This window comes from Teleopsis dalmanni, chromosome X, assembly GCF_002237135.1.
Source record: "Teleopsis dalmanni isolate 2A chromosome X, ASM223713v2, whole genome shotgun sequence".
Lineage (NCBI taxonomy): Eukaryota > Metazoa > Arthropoda > Insecta > Diptera > Diopsidae > Teleopsis > Teleopsis dalmanni.
Genome location: NC_051848.1, coordinates 94483181 through 94505493, shown reverse-complemented (window position 1 = coordinate 94505493; position 22313 = coordinate 94483181). Strand labels below are relative to the sequence as shown.

General features: G+C 28.0%; 1 protein-coding gene across 1 annotated transcript in view; it reads right to left on the bottom strand.

Annotated features, from left to right (window-relative positions):
• LOC119687641 (guanine nucleotide-binding protein subunit gamma-e) overlaps positions 1–22313 on the bottom strand; it is a 558820-nt gene that overhangs the window by 479039 nt on the left and 57468 nt on the right. Inside the window, exon 2 of the mRNA XM_038102042.1 lies at positions 18119–18260. Coding sequence (XP_037957970.1) covers positions 18119–18231 — 113 coding nt within the window. The 5' untranslated portion in view covers positions 18232–18260. The remainder of the gene's footprint in view (positions 1–18118; positions 18261–22313) is intronic.

The following is a 22313-nucleotide window of genomic DNA, read 5'->3' as shown; positions in this document are numbered from 1 at the left end:
GGGTGAGTGAACCAGGCTTATTACTACAATACTATAGTCTGAACCTCCGCCTCCATCCCAAGCACCCTCCCTGAAGATCTCATTTCAGCCTTGCGTTTCAAATCCCATAATACCTTGTTCTTTACTTCGATGAGTGGGACTCTAATGTCCTCATCTTCCCTCTCTGCAACCGTGACTCTCGTGACTCTGGTCACAGAGTCAAGCGCTAACCCAACCACTCGCGCTCGCGCTATAACCCTGTCTCCTCCATCTACTCCCAATCCATATGCGCCATGCCTATGCTTTCTGGCTTTGATAAATCTAGTCCACTAGGTATTATGCCTCTCGCTCAAATCTCTCTCCCCTAACTACTAAAATGAAGTTTCCATTTTGCTGTGGAAATCTTTTCTATTCATTTCTAAGAAATAGTTTTAGTGGATTCAAATTTCAAAAAAAAAAATTATGAACACAACTAAGTACTGCTATTCCCCACAAACATTGCAAATTTAATTTAACGTTTACCAAATAGGTATATGTATAAATTGTAATATCAGTAGTAACTTATAGTGTATGGAAGACCTAACATTTTTCACATGGTAGACAATTTTTTATTCGGGACTAACCATATCGAATACCGAAGATTATGAGTTTCAACAAAATATTGTACATACAATGTATTCTTAGAAAACTTTTTTATATGTAATTCTTGTGGTAGTATTATATATGCAACGGCATTATTAGCAGCAGTTCTGATATATACGAGTATCTTTAGTTTTTTGAGGATCAGAATGAATTGTTATTAATCATTTTTTAAATATTAGTGTACACATTTTTGTTATAAAATCAAGTCGTAAATATTTGCATTTTTCTAGAAAGTTCTTTCTAGAAAGATATGAAAAATATCATAATTCTCTGCCGATTGCAGGAGAAATATACAACATTAGATTTTACTTGTAAATGTGTGCAAAGTACACATTTAGGTAGTAGGTAATGAAGCAAATACCCATGAGTTGCACTATTATAAACAAATCAAGTTCTGCGAACTTATTAAACTTATTAAATTGCAACAAAATATTATAAATATTAATTATTAACACTATTATTTGAATAAAAAAATGTCGGTAAATGCAAGCAAGTAGTTGGATATGAACGTATGATTAATTCGTTGGTGTATGGACTGCATGCCATACCAAGAGGCTGGTACTATTTCAAATACAAGACTTTACATATCATTGCAGTAGATCAAACGTCTAATGGTGTTCTCTATATTAAATATATATTGAACTCATGAACTTAATGTGATTGAAATAACTTCTCTCCCGTGCGAATCGCGAATTAACATTGGCATGACTTTCTCCATATTGCGTTCCTAGATTAGGTTCTATACATAAGAGACATTAATACAAAAGCATGCAACAAATAATATCTCAACAAATAGAATAGTAATAAAATTTAACAATAACAAAAATAAATAAAATTAATTATTTCAATTATTCAACAGCTGGTTTATGATTTTGTTCTAATACAACACAGCAAGTAAATTTGTTAATGAACTCACACAAAACAGAAAAATGTGCGAACATTAAAGTCAAGTACGGCCTTGGGTCAGTTGGCTAATGAACGCTGATCCTGAGCTTCAAATTTAGCAGGGCACTAGTTCAATTCCTGGTACTTACAGTCTCAAGAGATAATCTATGAATAATTAAATATAAGAAATAATTGCAATGTAAAAAGAAAAGTCTGTTATTGCAGTTCAGTACTTTTCGAAAACTCTTTAATAAATACATTCTATAAAATTATAGTTTGGTTTTTCTGAATAGATTTGTTGCAATAAAAGAATGACCCCCCTTGCAACTTCCGTATTATGGGCGTGTGAGGCTGAATTTCAAAACATAGACATCTGTTGTAAGTAAGTCATAAATGATAACAAAACAGAAAATGTTGTTTTAGAAATATTTTTAAAAAATATTCGTTTAAAAACAAAAGTGTTTATGACTACATAGGATACATTTTTATTAAATGAAAAATAAATCTTTAATTTAACTAAACCAGCAGTTTCTTGAAATCGTCAATTGTTTTGTTTGCTGAGAAAACAATTGATTTCACAATAAATTAAATTCATAATACTAAACCATACAGCATAATATAATGTTAATAACAGCGAGGTCTTGAATTACAAGATCTACGTATTATCTGCAGCAATCGCATTTGAAAAAGCCACATTGCTTCCACTGACTTCGTTTAGTCAAAAGAATGGATAAGGAGGATGAATTGAAAGGATTGATAATATTTATTAAAATTTACTCTTTTCACTTTTTCACGATTAACAACATTATTTATTTAAAAAATGGTTTGATAAAATTTACTCAAGTATAGCAATTTACTCTTTAAAATGCTTTTAATAAAAAAATTTGTGAAGGACTGTTCATTCAATTTCTATTATTCGATGGAGTATTATCGATCAAATTTTTAATTACTCTATATAGAATTTTATTTTACTGAAATTTTTAATGATAAAATTTCAATACAATTAACTAAATGTGTGATTTTATAGAATATAAAGTAAATATAACAGAACTAATTGGAATTAAGCACTCTGTTTCATTTCGCTCATGAGCTTCCTTGTAGATCCTTTCTACCTCAAAAGTTCTTTTGCATATTTCAATCGGTCTATCTAAAGCTTACGGTTCTTATTTGAATATACCTAAGTTCAGATCCACAGTCACTTATTGATAATTTATTTGCTAATATATTTTATCGGATCCTTTTCTATGATTACTTCATTACTATTACAATTTTTATGCTTATTTTCGCTGTTTAGTATTTATTTTATAACGGAATTATAATAAAATATATTATAATATACTATAATATGTTAATAATTATAATGTTATGCAAAACTTTTTCTCAATTTTTTTTATTAGTTATTATTTATTTGAACAAGTTTTTCAAAAGTGTTTTAGAAAAATAACCGTTCATAATAGATATTGGAAAACTTTTATAGAAACAATTTTTTATCAACAATTTTGTTATTTTTAGAATTATCAAGCGAATTTAATATCTTTACCGGATGGGTATCTGCGATTTTATTTAATTCGGAAGCACATATAATTTTTTCTGTATTTTTTATAACAAGAAAAAATAATCATGCTTTTTGTTCTGCTGAAAAAACATTGCTAACAAAATTTAAAAAATAGAAAAAAAATAAAAAATATATTAAACTGTGTTGGTTCAAAAAATATATTCAAATGAATGATAAAATTGTGAATAGTTTATCTTGGACATCATACAAAATAAAATTCTAAATATTTGAATTTATTTTTATATATCAATGAATATAGAAAAACGCAGCAGAAAGTCCATTGTATAGTGTACAATGGACATGAAGAGCAGAGGATTTTCATATGAAAAACAGTCATTTAAAGAAATTTTTAACAAATACTAGTATTCCAAATATATAATTTAATTTGATAAAACCACAAAGATTTTTCTATGAAGCTCAAGTTGAATTGTGTGAGACAATTTCAAATTCAAATTATGTTTTATGGCATTTAAAACTGTTCACCTATATGAGTTTAGGTTCTTACTATTCATAATGCAATTAAAAAATTCAGATTAAGTGGTAGTTTTCGTGATGTTAAGTATCTAATCCGTCAAATATGTAAACGTACTACTAAATCTCGTCTAAAATATAAATGTACTCTTCAAAATATCGATTCCGTAAGTTTAAGTATGACTGAAGAGAGAGAACAATCAATTAAACATCATACTCAAGCACTTGGACTTTCTTTTGATACCTCATGACATATCCTAAATAAAGATTGACATGTCAAGGCGTCTAAGCATTAGCTGACTAAATAACTTGAACCAAATGAAGAGCAGTATTGAGTACAAATCTTGAAGATTTCCATATAGAGCAAGTTAAAAGACATATTTTTTATGGAAAACCCAACGTTAAGATTAAAATTATTTCTGGTTAAAAAGATTTATAAGCAAATTTATAACATTTTGAATGAAGGAAACCCATCTTCTGTTCATGATGCATGTTAACAGTCATAAAAATTAATGATTTATTGTGGATCATGGTCCGGAGTTATAATTGGAACGAAAATATTTCAAAGACAATATAGCATTATTATTATCTTAAAAAAAAACAAGAAAGCTGGAACAATATTATACCGATTTTTCGTCACACAAATTAGATGATTCTGATTAGGATATAAACAATTTATAGTTTCAACAAATTGATTTACACATTCTCGTCATACAAGCAACCTAGGCTTTTTCTAAATAAATTAGAATTCATATATGCATGAAAAGAACTCCAAATATTTAATAATCCATTAATTACTCCACACTAATGTTTCATACATTATAAAACATATATATTAAATTTGTCAATTTACAAATCTGCATCTATATTCCATCTTATATATTTCACTTCTGTTACCTATAGTTTCTCTATTTAAGGAACTATGTACTCACGTCATATACTATTAATACTCGTCGTTCCAATATTTATGCAATTTTCATTACTAAGACATAAAGTATCTTAGTACTACAAATACTGCATTTAAATTATTTTATTAACATAAAATTAAAATTGAAAAATACTCCAAATATATAAACTCATCTTGGTACTAACTTAATATATTCAGTGAACCATTATAGCTTATATTTATATTTAATATTTGAAATTTATACATGTATTTAATGCGCAAACCATCTGCTTAGAAGGAAATATGTAAAAAACCCAAAAAGTCAAACTCACTTGTTTTAAGCGACTTAATTCCTGAAATAAGTATGATTAAGCATATTATTTGCATTCTCATGAAACCCATATGACTTTGCGAATGTAGTGCTAAAATTACGAGGGTTGCTTCACACCTCCAAATTTGTTATGATTAGGTTATCAGCATAAAAGGTAGAAAAGCAGCATAAATTCAATACAAAGCACACCTTTTATATATATATATATATTTTTGTTTTTGCTTATTCACATTTTTCATATTTTAGGGTCTTTATTATTTTCGATTAGGAATATGATATTAATCACATTTTTAATAGATTAATAATTAGGAATTAATTTTAATAATATCACTGAACTACCTTGTGACTGTAAACTACTGATAAGAGTATCTAAAATTTGGGAACTTTGCAACAGAAATAATCAAAAGCAAGAATTTATTATGTTATATACCAGTTAAAAACATTATATTCTTATCAGTAATATACAAACTCCTTTGAAATCGATCAACACATACAAGGTAGTAAAAAGTATTACATACTTTATTCATCTTCCTTAATCAAGGCAAGCCCTCCATTTAGGCTTTCAAAAGAGTTTGTAAACTATTGGTTTTGTAATATTTGCACATCAAATTTTAATTTTCAGTAACAAATACTATATAAATGAATATGAATAATTTTCAAACTCCTTCGAATTCGAGAGCTACATTCAAAATTATAAAATATGATGTATACTATTACTTAACTTCCTTAGTCATAGCAACTCCATGTTAAAGCGTTATCGTACTTTAACAAGTAAACTGTGTTGAAGTTGTCAAAATACAGATAAGATAAAATCTATCAATTACGTTTATATCTTTGTCCAGGACTACAGACGAAACTACTTTACCACTTCTTATCTTCAATAGAAAGACAAAATTGTTTCACAATGCTATTATCTGTTCATGTGATTATAACCACAGTTAGAATAGCGCATCTCACCTTAGCAATTTTAAATTCATCACAATGGTCAAAAGATATTGCAAACTGGAAGTCTCGATATTTGTATATATTTACAGGTACCCTCTCGGTTAACTTACATTATCTCTTTCATTAAATATGAAAGTACAAATTAAAAAAAATAGTATACATATGTTAAAATAGAAAAAAAATTAAAAAGATCAAATTTAACTTAACAAAAGTTTTAATACTCTTTGTATAATATGAACTTCAGTTATATAGTTAATATCATTATAATTCAATATTATATCTCTAGCCTTCACCAAAAAAATAAGAGAGTAATTTTCACATTGGAGTGAAGGCAGTACTGAAAACATGCATACAAGTTTATGTCTAGCCTATAAACTTTCTAGAGAGTTCCTTCAAATAGAGTTAGAGACCTCCTAACGGAAAATCAGAAATTTTATGTGTGATTTTTTTACATGCTATCTAACATCTACAGCAGATAGGATTTATCTACTTAAGCCCATTGAAGCTGAAGAAATGCTTAAATCATAAAACGGACTCGATTTCAATTTCTCGGATATCATCACTTAAGTACGAATTTTTATTAAGAGATAAATCGGTTTATCAGTTGTTAAAGTTGCTATGTCTTCTTGTTGTTGTCGGTTACTTGTGTATTAAATGCAAAAATTTCATATACAAATTGACGCTAAATAGTGCTTATAGTTTTGTTAGTGTGTTATTATTCATTTCATACTCCGTTAGGAGCTTACGAATACAACAAATGATCTCCATCTATCCCTATTTTGCGAAATCTGCCGAAGCTCGTTAAACGATTTGCCAGTTTCAGTATTACCTGTATTCGCCATGTTGTTGTTGGCCGGGTTCCCTGGGGATTCCACGTTAGCGCTGCGTGCGGGATATCGCCGTAAGGCTTGCGCTGGGTATGGCCTTTTCACCCATATATTCGCTTTTGAATTTTAAGATTAATAAATGTTTGGTTAGTTTGCCTATAAAAGTTCTTCATTTGATATCATTCTTGGCCACCATATCTTCATCAAGTTTCGCAAGCAGCAGTTGAGGAAAGTTTGTAGTGACTTTTCAGATCCATTCGTTACAAGCCAAGTCTCTGATCCATATGCTTTTTGTATTCGATTGCTTTTGTCCTGTTTTGCGCTTCCGTCTATGGAGAGACTACTTCCCAAGTAAATAAAGCTCTCCACATCATTCACATCTTCGCTACCGATGGTGAAACTGGTTGTATTGAACTTTATGCTTTCGAGGATTCGTTATGCAATTGGGACAGTTTTTAATGAATATGCTAGTGATTATGCGAGAGCAGGACGATGTTATCTGCGTATTCTAGATCTTCAGGGATAGAGTTAAGTCTCCAGTTGATATCTCTTGCGTAGCACTCTGCAGTTTAATTGTTCGTGGCTTTTTCTTATAATGCTTATTATTCTTTTTGTGGCACTCCCATCCTTAACCATATGCAGTCTCTCTTGATAAAATGAAAAGCTTTTTCGTAGTCGATGAATACTGCATATAAAGTGCTGTTGAATTCAATGTATTGTTCAATAATGACTCGCATACTATTTCTGCTGTCAATTGATGAGCAATTTGGACGAAAACCCGATTGTTGTTTGCAAAGTTGTGCATTGATTGGATCTAAAATGCGATTTAGTATTACTTTATTAAAAACTTTGTTCACTGCTAGGACTAATGCTATTCCTCTCCACTTATTGCAATCTGAGAGGTTACCCTTTTTTGGTATTTTTACTACTATCGATTTTTTCCATTCTGAAGCGATTTCTTCATTTCTTCATTCATTGTTCTTCATTATTTGTTAATGTATACAATCTAAAAATTTAATAACTTAAAACAATAATAGTATATATGGTATATAATGTAATGGAAAAAATTGATCAAAATAGTTGACTCTAATAAAATCTGTTGTTGAATCGATATGCGAAAAAAAATAAAAATACCAGAAAGTAGAATTACTTCCCACTTACACTCTGATTTGCAAGAAGAGAGAATCTTTCAATATCTCTACATAGGGCGGCATGTGGTGCAAATAGTTCGTTAAAACCACTTAGCACATGAAGTAGTCTGTTGCGAAAATAATCAATTGACTCCACTTGACTCAAAAATAAAGTCTTATGATCATTGGATTCAGTAGGTCCTGAATAACAAAAGATCGAATAATAAAAGACACTTAAATTACGCTTGGTAGTCATTTAGCTACTAATCAACAGATTTGCGTAATAGTTAAATCTAATTGAGGAATCTTTTTCTTGAAAGTTAAGATTGTTAATGTTAAAAATATATTAAGACGATTGACTTAATCATATTGTAAGTATGGCAGGCATGAATAGAAGACCGTATCATCAGTGGAGTAATTGAGTTGGGTGGGCAACTGCACTTGATTTATGAGACTGAAAACAGCGTGCACTCAGTAGAGATACCTGTAGAGAATTAATTCGAAATCCGTAAACAGGTTTTTATAGCCAATCACGAAAGTAAGTGAAAGAGAAAATTTTTTTTCTTTTCAGGATAATCAAGCTTTATTATATACGAATATATACATAAATATAATTCTCATTTCCAACTCCTTGATACAAACGGCAAAAAAAAATTTTGTTAATTGTAGTCAAGACAACTGCGGTTAAGTTTTTTTTAATGCAATGCAGATTATTTTGTGTTTCGTTTTTTATCTGATTGGAGTGAGTTGCAGATATGACATATTCTATTCAAAATAATAATATTTGATGTGCATGTATTACATATACATATACAATATATAATATATATATTTTTTTTGTCATATAATTTTTATAAATGCAGAACAGAAACTATATTATTATACATTAATTTAACCTTCCTACGGCCCTCTCATTACTTGAACACTACTCTATGGCCACCGCATTTCTTTTTATCTAAAGCTTATCATTCCAAGTTACCGACCAGCCGCAGAAAAATAACTTTAAATAAGTCGTTGAATGCACAAATTAATGACGTTGTGGTTAGCCAACACTTATAAAAACCGTTACTTCCATGTCATTAGTATCAGGGCATTTGCAATTTGCTCACTTTATTTTCGTAGTCAAAAATAATGGCTTGAAAATAGTCACGGCAACTCAAACCCTGGTTAATATTTACAGCTGCTGTAATACTATTATATGTGACATGAGAATTTATATATATGCGCAAAAGAGTATGCGTATATGTGTGTAATCTGTACATTGACCACAACTTTGTAAGTTGATATAAAAACTATAATGTACACATAATAGTGGAAGTTAGTCTGCCATTTTGTGCTTTATTGTTGTTGTTGGCTGTTGGTTGTTGGTTGTCTTTGTGCAATTATTATTGTTGTTTTGTTACTGTTATTTCTGTTGTACAGCACAACATTTAAACTCCACTTTTTCAATTGCTCCCACAAACAAATGTTAAGACACAACTACATGTGTAACAACTTCGGAGCGGAAGGAAGGAACAGCATACAAGTAAGGAGCTTGAAGATGCGCTTTTAAACAATAAACACATACACTTTTATGGACATATCGACATAGGGAACCAGATATATGCTTTTGAATCTATAAGGTAGAGTTGGACAGATTGTGTGATAATCTTTATTATCGTTGGCATTTCTTGTCCTTTTATAATCGGACGTGCCATGTGAACGTCAATATGTTTTTTTACAACATTTAAGAACATTCACATTTTAATAAAAATGCAACTTTCGTTTAAAAAGTTATAAATGCAATATCTGTCAACAACTAAAAATTCCGCAAATAGTTTTTTTGTGGAAGCATTTCGGGGGTTTCCTACAGTTTCAATATCTAGAAACAAGTAGAGACAGAAATTAAGTAAGTGTTTATATTTAGCACATGATTTTTTATAGCTGGGAGTTAAGAATATATTAAGGTATAAAAGTACAGGATGTTGATAAACTATCGTTCAAAAACTTAAAAAATAATTAAAGAAACTAGTGTGCTTGAGCTTGATGAGAGGTCTTAGAAAATCACATCACTCATTTCTGAATAAAAATTGGTAAAAATGTATTTAGCATGTATTTCAAAGCTTTAATTCATCTTAAATTTGTTGAAAGTTGACAACTAGGAGTTGTAGCTGTTCAGTTCTTAAAAGACACTTCGCCTCTTGACTCTACAACTGTCTATTCAGGATTGTGCTGCCATGTGCGCCCTGAGAGTCCAAACTACGAAAATGGGCTAACTTTGAATACTGCAAAAGTTTGGAGGATATCAAAAAGTGGCTAATAGTTTAGTTAGTATTTCTTTAAGACTAGTTACGGAGTACATGACAACAGTCCTCAATTTTAAAACATGAATGCCATACTTTTGTTTAACCAGAAGAAACAGGAACTTTTATACAGATGGCCCAAAAAGAGAGAGACGAATGGGTGTAGGGGTCTAGTCGAAGAATATGTTAAAAAAGCAGTTATGCCTTTCTTTTTACAAGAATAATCAGGCGAATATATCTACTTAAAGAATATGGTAAAAAGCAGTTATGTCTTTCATTTACAAGAATAATCAGAGATGAATATATTGGATATTTTTACACTAATCTACAAGACCAAATGATTTAGCAAAGATAAAACAAAAAATTGAAATTGAAACAACGCAAGTGTAATTAATTTTATGTGAATGAACATCACACATATGTTATATAAAATTTAAATTCTAAGTAATGTAAATAAGGTTTAAGTTAGCTTTGCGTGTTAACACATAAGGTTATGAATAAAATTTTTTAGGATTAAATTTCTGAAACATGTAGCACAAAAACTATATACTGCATAAAAAACTAGTAGATACTTTCACATATCACCAAAGGTGAATATTGAGCAACAACGGAAAAAGAAGTTACGTGTGCTCGAAAATTTACGTTTCGTCACTATTACCCGCTTTTCTATTCGACGATAAATTTCTTATATAAACATAAAATTTTTAATTAATAATATTGCATGTAATTTAAACGATATCTTCTTTAATACAGAGGAACATTATTGTGTTAAATATTAAAATTTCATAATAGTGTGATATATTAGTTTATCAGTGAGATAATAGTGCGAATGGAAGAAAGTGCTTCGGCTAGAAAGGTGTTTGACTCGTACATAGAAAACCCATAGATGGAAAACGCGGTAGAAGACGTCCACACCTTCGATGGAAGGACCAACTCACCAATGATTTGAAGGTGTTCGGTACAACCAAGTGGCGACAGCAAGCAACTGATCGGAGTGGCTGGGGAAAGTTACTCGATGCGGCCAAGAACGTCTAATATCTGTAATGGCCGACTAGTAAGTAAGTAAGTTATGTAATTAAAACGATATCTTCACTTGTACAGAGGAAAATTAAGGAGGCATTGAAATTGTGAAATGCTATATTAAATATTATAATTTTCTCATAATGTCGTATATTAGTTTAACAACGATTTAATGTTTTATTTAATGTACATTGCACAATTATTTTATCTTATAAAATTTTTTTATTTCAGAAGCTAATCAAAATATTTTTAAATTTCCTTTATTCTATTTTAAAACCTTTTAACGCAAATTCTTAAACAAAATCCTTAATGACATATTTCGCTCAAAGAAAAACTTGTAAAAATCTTCTGATAAAAAAAATTTTAATGAATTTTACATTTCAGTATTAATTTTTTTTCTATTTTAAAATATAAGAGAAAAAATTTATAAAGCAAAACTCAATTGCAGTTAGAGAAGTGGTAATATGAAATACAATACTGATGCCTGCGGTTCAACATCGGAATTGTGGCAGACTCGACTCTCGTGCATACTTTTCCTCTGCAGAAGATACATTTATATATGCATCTACATAATTGCACTGAATTTTAATAAAGTACGAATAAGCGCTGTCAAAGTGCCAATGTATAACATAGCGTTCAACTCACCAAACTTGAAAGGTATTGAAGTTTGTGGAAGGAATGAGCTCATCATGAGTTGGGTGGGACTGACAGTAGATCGTGGCTTATTCTTTATTTCCATAAAAAATAGAGAAATAAAATGTTATGAAAAATGCAAGGAAAATTATTATAATACCGAAAGCAGTTAAATAGCGAATACTACAGAGTACAACGAAAATTTCCATAATTAAAGTGAGAAGCAGCAAAGCTGAATTAAGAACTTTTGACTTGTAAGAATAATCTAGCTTTTCGATAATATGTGAAAAGCGAATTTTTATAGCTTTATCGAATAAATTAAGCGTCCAAAATTAAAATCATTAAGAATGACTGGATTTCTTATAGTTCCATAAACACATATTTCGTTTTATGCTTTTATCAAGAACGGCGTGGCGGTACTATCCAAGGAATTAATAATAAATAATGATTATTTATTATATTTGAATTCGTGTATGATAAATATTTTACGAAATTTTAGTATTAAATAAACGGTTTACATTTAAATAGATTAAAAATTTAAGTTAAGTTTAAATCACTATATAAAATCACCCGTGTGTAGTCAAAACTAAATAGGATAAGTACAAAGAATTTATTAGCATTTTGTCTGAATTGATATTGTCAAATCTGTTCTATTATCTAGGGTTGAATTTAAATTTCAGAAAGAAAATTGAACACACGAACGTTGAGCACTTTTTAGTAGTATTTGAAACTTCTACCTCCGTCAAACAATTGATTTTGATGTTATACATTTTGAATTATATTTTAAAATTTAAAAATTCTTCTAAGCTAGCTTAATGAAGCGCAAAGCTTCAACGTCTTCTCTACCTTTCAGTACTTTATGCTTATCAGAGGGTATTATGAAGACATATTATTGATTTCATTATATCGCTTAATTTGCTCTCTACAGCTAGGTATTTGTCCCTTAAGAGCAAAGCAAGTTAAATAATTAAACAATAAATACAATACATGGACATTTAGGTCCCAAGAACAGTTTATAAAATTCTTAAAACTTAGTTAAAATTCACAGTAAGAAAAGTTCGAACTTTCAATTGCTCAATATTTTAACAGTTCCGGTTTTAGCTGTATATGTAACTATTGGGCACACCAATGCATTTACTAATAGAGGCTTTGTAGTTTAACTAATGAATTCGTCTTCCTATATATTTGTGTTTACAGTTAAAGAATGCGCCATTACACAACACTACATTTAATTTTTCCTTAACTTCTATCAGTGTTTATCAATGAAGACTATATATATGTGAACTTTTCAATTTAATCGTATCCAGCAATCGTCGTTGTATTCACTTTTTTATTATTTAAGGTTTTCTTTATATTATCATTATTTAAATGTACTAATTTCTGCACCATTATTTTAACTGATGAACAATTTTTACTTCTGTAGGTTAACCTTCCATTGGTTACATTAGTAGTGTATCTTTTTAACACGTCCAATGTTCAGTTATATGTCAATTCTAACTTTTTAAAACAATATTAGCAAACGAACGATAACTACGTTAAAAGTCCTGATCGCACTAATAAATCCCGAAACGATTATACTTGAAAAGATAATATCGAACCTAAAAAAGCTAAAAGAGTCATAACTTATTCAATTCACGAAAGCGAAGAGATAATATCCAAAAATGAGAAACAGAAACTGGGCTAATAAGTAGAGCAGACACTAAAATAAGGAGTAAAAATATGTTCAGGAGATCTGAACACAGATCGTAAATTAAAAGGTTTAGAATGTTAACATAAAGAAGACCCTCCCTAAAATAATGCTAATATAATGGTTCCGGGAGGGAATATCTTTCCGAAAAGAAAGTGGCTTAGTCTGGATACTACATATTTATATGTTAGGGAATTATATTAGGACTTTTTATTTCATTTAGATTAATGATGAAAAAATGCTATGATGATACACTCAACCTACATATAGTATTCAACAACTCTAAACAGTAAGATTGAAAACTGATTTTTGATATGTTAGAAACATGCGGTACCACAAATAAATATATATAAGGATCTGTAGGAATACTTAAAAACAAAGCAGCTGTAGCCTTGACACATTATGTACGAAAATTACTTTAATAGACTTAGCAGTAAGATTATGTAAAACACCATTCCGCACTATTTTAAATCACCCTGTTTTTTTCATGCGAAGTGAAGGATATATACTAAAAAAACTAGTGCAAGCCTTTGCACATAGAAATGTATTTATTCGGTTAAATAATTCAATTAAAGTAGTCAAATCATGAATTAGCTTAAAAATTTACCATGAAAAAATGAAATATGTGATAATTTTAAAAGTTAGCGTAAAACAATTCACAGAAAATATTCATCACATATAATGACTTTAAATATGAAGGCCTACCAAACTTCTCATAATGGGGCTTAGCATTGAAACTGCTACCTGAATATACCCCTTGGTCAGTATTTCTCTGACAAGGGGAATAGTATTATGAGGGTGTAAATATTTTACTATAAAAAGTGAGGTTTATACGGATTTTGTTTTGACGCGGACATGATGCCCAAAGGATGCCAAGAGAATCTGGTAGGAGGAATATGCTGAGGATTTAAAGAAAGCTCGTATAAGAAAAATGTTGAATGTCCAAATTTTACTTATGATGTAAATATAGCAATATCAAAAATAGCTCCTTGGTGCGCCAATAAATTTCACAGAATTGCAGACAGTAATAAGAAACAATGAATAATTGCTTTAATTATATTGGTTTTACTGAAAACAATAGTTCCTAGTCCCTTGAATTTCGGTTTAGCGTAAAGTCTTTTGTACGTTTACACTTAATTTAATTAAGTGTTTCAATTAGTGATTATCTTTAGCACATATTATTCTATTAAATGTTGGAATTATTTAAATTTTATTTTTCGTCGTAATCAAAAAAGTTTGTTATTATATTGTATAGAGGACGTTTTACGTGATATAATATTTAAAATTTTTATTTTATTATTCATTTTATATTTATTATAAAGCTATTATAGTTATTTTCTTATTCTTGGAACTTGGAACTTGAAAATAAGGTTAATGTATTTTTAAAAGGAAGAAAAGGTTTTAGAATACTTTTACTGAATTGAGTCTGAATAATTCTATCAGATTTAGTTGCTGTTTTTGGTCAACTTCTTGAGTAATGTACTGACCCTTGTTATAAATATCAGAGTATTGTGAGCATAGTTTCCATTTTTCGATACAATTCATTTTAAATACAGATGTGACAGTCAAAAAGAAGATATGTATTTGAGATGTATTTGACTTTTGACAGAGTTAATCTTAAACATTTTGTTGTGGGAATGCTAAATAAAAAGTACAGTCGGCTTGATGGTGATTCATTATACAGATAATTTGATTTAAAACCAAATGTTTTATTTACAGCTTATTTACAAGTTTATTCAGAGATTGTCATGAGCCTTTGTTTGATTTTTGTTTCTAATTATTCTATACACTCCTGTTTATTTTCAAATAATTTTATTCAATTTTTATCAATATTTGTAGTAAAAACCAATTTTTGTTATTCGCTCTCGATGACGTTGGATCTTAACATTTTTTTCTGATAATAAACAAATGTGATCGAATGTATATTATACTATTTTAATTTATTATTATTTTTATTTAATAAAGTTATACAAAATATTAATATTATAAAATTATCTAATATATTTATATATATGCATATATATATATATATATATATATATTGATTTTATTAAATTATATAGTATTGACATATAGTAGCAATTCATAAAATTGATAATTTTTGGTTATTGTTTTACAAATCATTCTACGGTATCTTTGAAATAACTATAGCTTGCTCGAATTATGGTGTATTATTTTTTAACTTTTTAAAAAAGTTGTGTGTCATTCGAAAAATGTGATAAATAAATAAAATTGTTGATCATTAAGACAATATAATGTAATTATATAATGTAATTTATTGGTTCCTGATAACTTTTTTTTATATTAAATAAATATTATTTTATTTTTATGATATCCTTTTATTCTCATATATATATATATATTTTCTTCAGTTTTTTTTACTTTTATATTGATGCTAATTTAATTTAATAATTTATTAGTCATTAATCTGTTTTATTTTTTTATGTTGCACAATTTTTATTATTTAATTATTAATCTCGTAAACGCTTTTTATTTAATTTAACTATTATTATCTTATCCTGTTATTACATATCTTTTATAAAGTTTAAAATATTTTGAGGTATATTTTAATAATCACCAACTATGAATTTCATATACCATACATGTATCACTTTTAAACAATTGCAACAATTCGTTTTTTATATATGTACTATTACATAAAGTGTACAACATATTATTTATGTAATATATGCATTGTTATTCCATATATATATAAAATTTAAACAAGTCACTATGGAATTTAAAATATTTGTAACAAAATCACGAAATTCAACATTATAGACTATTAAATGATTGAAATCAATAGATTTTATGTAATGCAATATAATTTATATAATTTAGTTTTAATGTTATTTATAAATTGCAACAAAAATCATACAATAATGCACAGAACTAGGTCGTAGCTTCTGTTTCTAACTAGTTATCTCAAGAGCAACTTTAAAGTTCCTTCGAGCTACCAATTCTAAGCAACTCAACTCCTTTATTTATATTAAAGTTTAATTACATTAAAACTCGTGACTGATAGACACATTCATTAAGGAAATATATATTACTTAGAACATGAGAATCAAAGTTAAAAAATCTACCAGTCAAAAGAAAAGAACAATTTTTGATTTAAAGATTTATATTTGGGATGTCCAGTAAACTCATTTAAAGTACAGTAATATTTCTTATAATTCATAAATCTATTTTGAAAGGGAAATCAAATGAAGGTAATACTAGATATTCAATACCAGATATTGAAAATTAATTATATGTAAACTAATTATTGTAAAAAGGTGCATTTACTTAGTTTCGAAGCAGATAGGAGCAGTTTGTAATGACAGTTCTGGTAATAATTACAGTACTTTAAAAAATTTCGTAGACAATTAGACAATTAGTCTTATTAGTATTAATGGGAAATACTAGGTGACTTAGGCACCTTTCTGTGATAATTAGTTCAAATGTTTTAAAATTTATGTATGAATAAGCTTCATAAAAGCCTTTGCATATTATAAATATATAGAAAACAGTATGCTTCAAAATATCACCAAAATGTTTTTATATTTTGGAATTCATTTTAAAATTTTCTAATATCGTTGAGGAGTTCTGGATTTTGATTTTCCATCTTTTGCAACTTTGGATAACTTTGAACTATAAGTTATTGTTTTTTTTTTGTTTCGTTGTTATTTTACTTTTAGAAAGAAAATGTTAATTTTAACACATTTAAACATTGCTCGTGGCTGAATGCAAATTCTTTATGAAGAAACTTTTTGTACTTATGCAAAGTTATTTGTCTAAGATTTAATATTAAATGAGAACTAAGTGGAAATTTTTAAGTGTTGAACAAACTGAATAAATACAATTTATGGAAGAATTTATGGAAAAACATCAAACCAACATGAAAACTTAGCTCTTTGGTCCTTGCAGAAATGATGAAAAGCAAATGGACGAAAAAATGCAAAATGTTTGTTATGCCACAGAGTTCCGGTCTTGTTTAAATTGTTATTCTTAACCAAACAGTCTTTAGTCCTTTAGTACTTTAAATAGAACGGTGAAGCGCAAATACAGTCGTAAATTTTTACACTTCCTCACGCACCGATTTTGTTGTCCTTATTCTTTAATTTTATTACATTCATTCATATATTAATTTTTTATGCCCATTCGGAATATACAGAATATTTGGGGTGTTATACGCGTTAGCTTCTCTATGTTGTTGTTTTTTGTTTTTTTTTTGTGCTATTTTTTATTATTGCGAGTGTTATTATGTCTTTTATATTTGAGCTCCGAGTTCTTCCATTGTTTTGGGCCGCAGTATATTTGTCTACTTTGGGACATTTCTGTTACTGTTGTTGTATATTTGTTATTATTTTTGTTGGGTGGTGTGTTACTTATTACTTTTATATTTCTATGTTTTCTGTTTTTTAGATTTGTCATTCGTTTCACTTTTCACTTTTTATTGTTTGTCAAGACGCAGACATTTTGTCTGTGAATTTTTTTTATTGTCTTAATCCAACACAAATAAATTTTAGAGGAATAGACGTATGCTCATAAATTTGTACACAAATCTTATTGTTGCTATTTATATTAATATAAATATAATATTTTTATATATAAATGTAAAAGTAAAATTAAGTACTGAATATACAACACAAGAAATTTTCCCAATAAAACGATTTCATTTTATTTTTAGTCGCGTTGTTAAAACAAATTTATACGTTGTGACTTTTTAGTCAACAATAAAAATTTATTTTTCTACTCAGAAAATTTACAACGAAAATTAATTTTTTTTTTCATATTATATATTCGTCAATTTAAATTAATTTTTTTCTAATATTAAATTTATATTTCATTATTTAAACTTACTCTGCAATGCTTTTAGATAGTGGCCATCTCTCCATGGATGCCTGATACTTCATATTTTCGATTTGCTTCTTTAATGCGTCCCGATCCATATTTTGTAGAGCACTGGGATCCATGGCGGCTAAAATTTATCAACATACCACCCCTGTGGACGGAGGAAATATTTAATTTGTTATTTTATATCTGTGTTAGTGAGAAAAAAATAATATTTATTCGCTCTTACACGCTCAATCGCACTCACTCACTCATTCACTCACATACACTCCACGCACAAATCAAAATGCACTCAAAAGGATTGCTCTTTGCTTTCATTTTGTTTTTGTAAAGCTACTACCTTCCTGCAGTAGTAATTTGGCGCTTTGTGTTTTTTTGTTGCTTCTGACAGCACATGTTCAATGGTATGTATTGTGTTTTTAGCATAGTTGCATGCTTGCTTCATTGTTTTTATGTGCTCCATTTACAAAAATTCTTGGGAAATTTTTCTATATTTTCCAAAGAGGAAAAATTCCCTGTTCATTGAGAAAAATAGAAAACAAGGCAAATTCAAGCAGAAAGCATTGCAGTATTGAGCGCTGCGTGTATTTATTTATATTCGGCTTTATTATTTGGGGTAACATGTGCTTTGCTTTTTGACAGCTACAAGCACCGTCGCGTCAGCATTACTATGAGAAGATATATGTGCACAGCTACATTTGGTATTATGTGCGGATATATAACTTCCAAAAAAGTTTTGGTACCGGAACAAAAATCACTGCAGAATGAACTTAACTGTCATTCAATTAAATAAAATAATACACGTACGCTGATAGTAAACAATCTACCCAGCAGCCCGGAAAAGAAACTCTAACTCGTCAAATGTAAAAAAATATTTATTAAATATTACACGAATACTTAAAACACAGGACTTAACATTTGATACTTTCTCTCCTAATATTGTATAAGGATACTATAAATTAAGCAATAAATTTTTTAAGGTCATAGATGACGGGTATTTAATATATTTCAACCATTTACTTGATTAAAAATCAAATTTTTGAATAAATCATTTTTTACTATTACCATCTTTTCTATTCTAACATAGATTTCGTGTAATGAAACAGAAAAATTTCTAGTTTTGGAAATAAAGATATACAAATTTTTATATATATAAAGATATACAAATTTTTATATATATAAAGATATACTTTTTATACTAGAGTTATAAAAAGATTGGAGAGAAAATATATGTAATGTACATATGCTATGATGTAGCATATGTACAAATTCTATGTAAATTTGTATTAATAATAAACAGAGAAAACTTTGGTGAACCTATTTTAGTCTCCAGTGTCATAATGACGATAAAAACTAATAAATGTTAATCTTAATATATATATAAGTATTTTGATTTTATATATACTTATAATAATAGTGGATCTACTACTCCAATTTATATTTCAATATTAAACTTAAAATTAACAATATTTAGACAATACTTCATTATAAAACAGCAAACAAACTCAATGAGAATTATATTTAATTTTTCATTATTCTAGATAATATTTCACGTTAAAAAATTCTTAAGTAGTTCTTATTCTAAAGTAAAAGATGAAATATAATATATATTATAAAAGTTTGTATCCAATCTTTTTGTAACTTTAGTTATATAAATTTTGAATATTTTTATATCCAAATCTACAAATTCTTTTGTTTCATTATACGAAATCTATGTTAGAATAGAAAAGATGGTAATAGTAAAAAGTGATTTATTCAAAAATTTGATTTTCAATCAAGTAAATGGTTGGAATCTATAAAATACCTGTCATCTATGACCTTTGTAAAATTTTATTGCTTTATTTGTCCTTATATAATAATTGGAGAGAAAGTGTGATGTGTAATGTGAAAAGTGAGGAGCACAGATGCTTTTAATAAGTAAGTTCGAAGTATTATAATATTATATCATAAATATCATTTAATTATGGGCATGTACATTCTTTGAAGTACTACACATCCTAAAATCAATTTACTGTTGCCTGTTGCAGTGCAGTTGCTGCAGCGGTAGTTATTCGGTTATGGGTGCAGTTTCCCGTATGCGGAAGTCCAAATTTAAGTCATATTTTATGAAGGAATTGTAATAAAGTTATAAATAATTATTAGCTACAATGCAATAAAGATTTTTATATTCTTTATTGATATGTTCACAAAAATATATTTAATATACCTATATATCGTATACGCATATATTACATATTTAACCAAACATTATACTTGTATATAAAAGTATATGTATATACATTTATTGCAATGTAGCTAATAACTTCTTAATACTTTACTACAATTCCTATATACTTCAGTATATATCTTATAAACTGTTAGCAATTCTCTACAGCAATTGCTTAAGGAAAAATATGTATGGATGGTATAACAAATGCATCTTCCTAGCTTATCTCACACCTAACTGATGTTAAATTGTTACTTTCTAAATATACTCAATGAATCGATAATACTCTTTTTTTACTTTAACTACTTTTTTATGTCATTTAGTTGACTTATTTATCACATAATTGTGGGTAATAACTACTAATAATTTATTGTATTAGCGTATTTATGAACTCAGCGTTTATAAATAATAATAGTAAAAATTATTTTTGATTAAAAGGAAAATGTGTGATTATAATCACTCATGTTTTATTGTGTGTATGATACTTTTCTATTTAAATAATACTACAATTAAAAAATTAGAAATTAGAAGTTTGAATCAGTTTTTTTTATAATTATGATAACTTATTTTGTTATTAAATGAATTATTAAGCTATGCTTTTGAAAATAAAATAAAATTTGATTTTAACGTCAATATGACAGTAACGATAATTTTTACTTTAATAGAGACTCTGGTATTTAGTAGAAAGGTTTCAAAAAATAAGGAATCACAACAACAAAAATACTTTTTGTAATATTACACATAATGAAATAAAAAAAATAAAGGCAATAAATAATACCTCCAAAAAAAAAAAGCATTGAAATTAACCAATTTAAATTAAAAATAAAAATGTGATTAAATAATTCAATTATTCTACACCTGATTTATGATTTCGTTCTTATATAAGACAGCAAGTTAATTTGTTAATAAAAATTTTTACAGAAAATTAACAAAACTCCAAAAAATGTGCGAACATAAAAGTCAAGGACGGCTTGGGTCACTTAGCTAATGACCCTGACACGTTCAACCCTACGTACTTGTAGTCTCAACAAAATTATTTGGGAATTATTAAATACAAAAAATAATTCCAAGAGCACTGATGATGGGTATTTGACAATTCTCGAAACAGTTGTATGATCAGCCAAAAATACAGCTAATTAAAATAATATAAAAATAATATTTGTTGTTATTGTTTACTAATAAATGGATAATACAATAAATAAAATGTTTTTAATTGTGACTAGGAAAGTAATTTGTCACATAACATAGAATTTATAAAACATGTTCACGTGGAACTGAACCAAGAAGCAATAAAAAGAAAATATTTTCAGCAGAAGGAAAACTGAAACCAAATCGATATAATGTTAGTTATAAAATGTATAGCTAAACTCAAGCAAAATGTAGCTCATATATGAGCAAATTATGCCAGCAGAAATTTTTAACCCAAAGCATGAGAGACTTAAACACCCTGAATTGAAAGAACGCAGAATCTACTCGCCGCTTAACCATTATTGCATTGCTCTGCGGTATTTTAAAAACTCAAACAATAACAAAAAGAATAGAATACATAGTTACCAGGTATCAAAAATATTTTTTATTTATAATTATTTTAAATTACAAAAATAAGTTTTTAGACATTATGACATTAAGAACGCCTGTTGATAACAGTGAAACAAACTTTTTGTTGCAGTGCTAAATGTTTTTTTTTTCATTTTCAATTTAATAACATATAACATTCTCTTCTAATAGCTAACATTTATATTCTGTTCTATTATATATTGAAAAAAAGTAACGGAAAAAAGCTAAAAGAAAGGCAGTAGTTTTTCATTTCGGATTTTCGCACTAAGAAAGTTGTAGATATTACAAGTACTTGACAAGTATGTAAGTTTTTTATTGAATACTTAAATATTTAGTTATTTTAAGACTACAATGATTATTATTGTGGCAACTAATTAACCGAATATAACTCAATAGTAATTACCTAATATACATATTTAGTTTTTTCATGAAAATGTTTAA